Genomic DNA, 5,557 nt, shown 5'->3' with positions numbered 1-5,557 from the left:
TAAAACTAGCCTTAAACTAACTTAGTTTTCATATGCTACTGATGCTACTTTGGCTTATACTATTTTGACCTAACATATGTCAATTTTGGCTTAGACAGACAAGTGGGGGAGTCTCAAACTTCCCGCCCTCTTCTTACGGAACCACATTCCTATAAGAGCACTAATTGGCTTTATTGTAATGGTTGGGGGTATCTTACTCTTGCAGGATACCGTAATAACAGTAAAACTCATGGCAGAGAAATTAACTACAGGCCAGTAAAACGACACAAGCAGAGTTAGGAAACCGCTGGCCTGGTCTTGCCGTTTCTTCCCAGCCCGGGCCATGGGAGACAGCCTCTTTACCAGTTTGTGTTGTCTGCATGGCCCCGTCAGGTGTCCTTCAGCCTTCAGAGTGACTTGAGATGAGCTTGTCTCCTCGTTCCACCACGACAGAAGCTCAGGCCCAGGCAGGCTGGCCGAGGGGCCGCTGGAGCTAGGCAGCTGCGGACGGCGGGGCGCGGACCCGCGCTGGCCTCTGCAGGGCAGGCAGTCTCGCCCGCTCTGTGATTGAGTGGTGTGGGGGACTGAGACAATGTCTGTGTCACGTTTCACGTCTGTCACGGCAGATGTGATAGCTGTATGGCCGCACACTCGGGAACGTGCAGGGCGAGCCGCCTGACACGGAGTCCTGCTCTGAGCCAGGCAGGCACAAGTGGCTGGATCCTCACGGTGCCGGGGTGCCAAGCTCAGGGTGCCCTGGGCATGAGTTCCTTGCCCTGCCTGTCGACACTGGCTCTGGCAGGTTCCCCTGCTGTGCTGCGTCCCTGAGGCTAGGGCTGCGGTCCCCCTTTCAGCCCGCTGGTCGGCTGGAGGGCAGGGCAGGGCAGCAGAGGACGTGTGCCCCCTATGGCCGAGGCGGCCTCTGTGAAGGGAAAGCTCACACTGCAGGATCCCTCGCCCCGATACTCTGGGACCCTCCCTGGGGGAGGTGTGGACCCCGTGCCCCAAGGAATCAGTCACCCTGGAAATCAGTGGACAAGATTAACCTCCTCTGACAGCACAGCTCACAACTCTCCAGAGGCAGACACAGTTTGGCTTTTAATGGCATACACTGTAATGAGCACGGCTTCCTCCCAGGTCCCAGGCTCAGAGCTGTCGCCAATATTGCAACTGTTACAAACAGCCCTTCAAGGGGCCAGCAGGCCGTCTGCTCGGAGTTCCTGGACTCACACGTGGCAGACTGTGGTTTAAGCCTAGGACCCGGTGGCTTGAAAATCACGCCAATTGTGTGCAGGCATGCCCGAAATCCCAGGAGGAGCATGGAGAAGGGATTTTGACATGGCCACCCCCCTGGATGGTGATTTCTCCCTTTCCCTCTCACTATGTCTCTCTGGAGAGCTTGCACGCCCTATGGTAAACACTTTTTTAAAAAATTCAAAGTTAACTGGAAGGTTTTTTTCTTTTTTTTTTTGAGAGGTTTTCGCTATAGGGCATGTGCGCTCACCAGACAGACAGAGAGAGACATAGAGACAGAAAGCGAGAAATCACCCCCCGGGGGGCATGGCCACGCCGCAATCCCTTCTCCTCCATTCTCCTCTCGGGATCTTGGGCATGCACACACTCGCACCCGGCGTGAGTTTTAAGCCACTGGGTCCAGGACGCGAACTGCAGTCGACTACACGGGAGTCCAGTGACATAGCCATTACGCTAATTGCTTGTCCCTGGAAGGGGGTTTTTAGTTCTCCTTAAAAACAGCTTCATGCAGAAATTGACAGCCGTGGGCTCAGGCCACACCTGCTGGCACCAGGCAGGCTGGGTCAGCTGGGCGGGCCACCACCCTCTGCAGAGGTGTGGCCCTTGGGGACACTGCAGCTGGCCGATGGTGCTGGCAGTGTCCCAGCCCTCTCACTGCGTATTAACAAGGAGCGACCCTGTGAAGGGCCAGGTGCCCTAACCGTGTCACCACTGGGACTGCAGAGACAGGGACTCTCAGGCCCGTGGAGGGTCTACCACTGGGTCAAACCGGATCCACGGCTGGCAGGACTGCAAAGACGTGAACTGTTAGGTGCTTAATACTCAAAGAAACAGAGAAAGAAATCCCAGGCGGGCTGGAGGTTGTTTCTAGTTACGAAGGCGAAGGGGCTGAATGAGGCCACTGGGAATCCACTCTGGTGGACTCAGCACCTGAGGGACTGGTCACGTGTTAGGAGTGAGGGGCCTGAGGGTGGCCAGGCCGTTCACGTGACTGTGGAGGGGCCAGTGGCCCAGTGCTAAAGCCCCGTGATGGACTGGCCTGGACACGGACGAGCACATTCAGTTCTGGGGAAGGAAGCGTGTCAGGAGTGACAGTGACTGTGGGGAGGCGGGGCCTGGGTGCAGCTAAATGCCACCGCTGCGTCCTCTGACAGCTGGCAGCCAGCGCCCGCTGTCACAGCCCCTCATGCTTCCTCATAGCCGAGAACAACGCCATCAGCGAGGCCACAGAGACACTGCGCCTGGGCCCTCAGGTGGCCACGGAGTACGTGGGCCTGAGCGCCGCACGGAGGCCGGAGGTGTGCGAGCACTCGTGCGAGGAGCTGACCCGCATGGTCCGCGAGCTCTCTGGGCTCCACGTCACCGTGAACCAGCTCAACGAGAACCTCAACAAAGTGGTGGGTGGCTGCAGCATGGGTGTGCGGGCGGCAGTGTGGGTGTGCGGGCGGCAGCGTGGGTGTGCGGGCGGCAGCGTGGGTGTATGGGTGGCGGGCAGCGTGGGTGGCAGGGTGGCGGGCAGCGTGGGTGGGCAGCGAGGCTGGCAGCATGGGTGGGCAGGGTGGTGGTCAGCGTGGGTGGGCAGAGAGATGGGCGGCATGGGTGGTCAGCGTGGGCGGGCAGAGAGGCTGGTGGTGTGTGTGTGCAGCATGGGTGGGCAGCGTGGGTGGCCATGCTCTGGCAGGCCTGGAGCCTCCGTGGGCTGGGAGGTGCCAGGGGACGTGTGGTCAGAAGGGTGAGGGGAGCCCTGGCACTGTAGGAGGTACGGCAGAAGATGGGCACACGGGTCCTGGTGACTGGGGCTACGCTGTCGTGGTGGCTGGGCGCATGGGCAGTGGGGCAGTGGGGTGGAGGAGAAGGGCAGAGGAAGGGCCCAGTCCCCGCAGGCTGCTGTGGAGCACGCGGACCCTGGGGAAGGGGTCCTGCACCTGCCGGCCAGCCCCGCTCCCTCGGAGGAGCACACCCCGCTTACACCTTGGTCTACAGTATGAGAACTGTCGCCCTTTCTGCTTCTTTGTGGGGAGGGGGAGCAGGTGCCCCAAGAGCCCACTAGGGCCAAGGCTCTGGTACGGGAGGCCTTCCGGAACCTTCCACCTGGGCGTGGTGCAGGGCAGCCTCGGGTCGCAGTTGTGGCGGCTCCTCCTCTGTTGTGCTCGGTGGTCCTGCATGGTACTGCCGTCCCTGGGAAGAGGCGCGTCCTGTGACCTGGGGTGGGGTCGCCTCCCGTAGGGCCTCCTTTCCCCTGGCTGCCTGAGGCTGCGCCCAACCCCACAGCACTCGTCGGCAGCACGTCCCCTTCCACACTGCAGTGAGCCTCTGGACGGCCATTGAACCCACAGTGGGGACGGGCACGGCTCAGAGAGCGTGGGAGTGTGGGTGGATGTGGAGCGTTCTCTGCACAAAGGCCTTCCTCCGCGATTCTCATCACCCCCAACCAGAGATCGCCACAGGGTGAGGGCGTGCCCTAGTGTAGTCCAGAGGAGTGCACACAGGAGGGGACGCAGGGCACCTTCGGGGACACTGCCGTGCTCACGACTGGTGTTCTCACGCTGCGCCTTTTCCTCCGATCGGCAGCCGAGAACACCAATCCCCTGCCTTTCCCCGAGTGCATGCTCTGGGGATAGGGCTGTCCGTTGGACCGTGGCTGTCCCTGGATGCGGCACTGGCCTTAGCTCAGGGGCCCGTGGGCCCTTCCTGCCACAGCAGCGCCTGGCAACCTCCTCCCCGCGAGGCACAGCCGGCCACAGTGGTGGGGTCCGCCAAGGCCAAGGCATGCCAGGGCGTGTGCTGCTCAGACCACGCTGCGTGTGGATGTAGGAGGAGCCACTGTGGGGCCGGGGTCTGTGAGGAGTGTCCCCTGCAGGACGTTACGTCCCACGCCTGAGCGCCTGCCCCTAAGCAGAGCTGCACTGCAAGGGTGGTCTGGTGTGAGCCCAGAGCTCGTCTGCCATGCACGTGGTGGTGGATGCACCCAACTGCTCCCAACTGTGCCCTCGGTTTTCCAGTCAGACGACAACCAGCTCCTCTGGGAGCTCATCGGCGGCCCTCCGAAGACAAGGAACGTTTCGGCCTGCTGGCAGGACGGCCGGTTCTTTGCCGAGAACGAGACCTGGGTGGTAGACAGCTGCACTTCATGTACCTGCAGGGTGAGGCCCGGCCCTGTCCTGCCCTCCCCGGGGGCGGTGGGCCCTGCGGACGCAGCTGCACTCAGATTGTCCCCTGCGGGGCGACCAGGGCCAGGCCAGCTCGGGGAGAGCCCTGCGCTCCTGTGTGAAAGAGAAACCCAGACGGGGTGGTGACTGGCAACCCCACCACGCGGCCCGCCCGCTGGTCCCTTGTATGTGCGGGACCCCGTTTGCACCTGGGTGCCCGTGACACGAGGCCGGCCGAAGGTGTCAGACGGCAGTGGAGCTCTTTGCTGCCGTTACCGGGCACCGGTCCCTGTGTACGGCACCCCACGTCCTCCTCCGTGGAGCAGGCGGTCCGCGATGTTCTCATCACTCCAGGCAGGGTGGGGGCCAAGCAAAGCTCACAGCCTGGCCCCTCTGCGCAGTCTGCACGGGCCCTGACCTGGGGCGGGAAGCCTGCACTTGTCTCGGGCCCCTGCCCGGCCCTGCACTGGGCCTCCCTGAGAAGTCAGGCCAACAGGGGTCTCTCTTGACCACAGAACTTCAAGACCGTCTGCCGCCAAATCTCCTGCCCGCCGGCCACGTGCGCCAGCCCGGCCTTCGCCGAGGGCGAGTGCTGCCCGTCCTGCTCCCACGGTAGGCTGCTCGCGGGGCATGTCGTTTACTGGTTCGCCGACTCGGCGCGGGGGTGAGGCCAGGGAGGGTTGGAAGTGAGCCCAGGCCCCTGGTCGCCCCGGGGAATGCACACAGGGCTGAAGGTGCTCGCCAGTACTGGGGCTGTGGGGGCAGGAGGGCTCTGTCCTGTCCAGTGGCCTTTCAGAGGTGAAGCCAGCTCCCACGGACGCACGCTACAGACAGAGCCCGACTCCCATGGACACACGCTACAGACAGGACCCGGCTCCCACGGACACACGCTACAGACAGGACCCAGCTCCCATGGACACATACTACAGACAGAACCCGGCTCACTGTTACAGACACACGCTACAGACAGGACCCGGCTCACTGTTACAGACACACGCTACAGACAGGACCCGGCTCACTGGTACAGACACAAACTACAGACAGAGCCCGACTCCCACGGACACACGCTACAGACAGAACCCGGCTCACTGTTACAGACACACGCTACAGACAGGACCCGGCTCACTGTTACAGACACACGCTATAGACAGAGCCCGGCTCCCACGGACACACGC

The 5,557-nt window shown here is 62.2% G+C and overlaps 1 protein-coding gene across 1 annotated transcript in view; it reads left to right on the top strand.

Annotated features, from left to right (window-relative positions):
* The window catches only part of THBS2 (thrombospondin 2), a 33,174-nt gene that overhangs the window by 7,350 nt on the left and 20,267 nt on the right, over positions 1 to 5,557 (top strand). Inside the window, 3 exon segments of the mRNA XM_006144770.3 lie at positions 2,434 to 2,630; positions 4,236 to 4,376; positions 4,898 to 4,994. Coding sequence (XP_006144832.1) covers positions 2,434 to 2,630; positions 4,236 to 4,376; positions 4,898 to 4,994 — 435 coding nt within the window.

The sequence above is a fragment of the Tupaia chinensis genome, unplaced genomic scaffold (assembly GCF_000334495.1).
Source record: "Tupaia chinensis unplaced genomic scaffold, TupChi_1.0 Scaffold000132_1, whole genome shotgun sequence".
NCBI classification, from domain to species: domain Eukaryota; kingdom Metazoa; phylum Chordata; class Mammalia; order Scandentia; family Tupaiidae; genus Tupaia; species Tupaia belangeri.
Note: the sequence above shows the minus strand (reverse complement) of the source record. Positions and strands in the feature narration are given on the sequence as shown.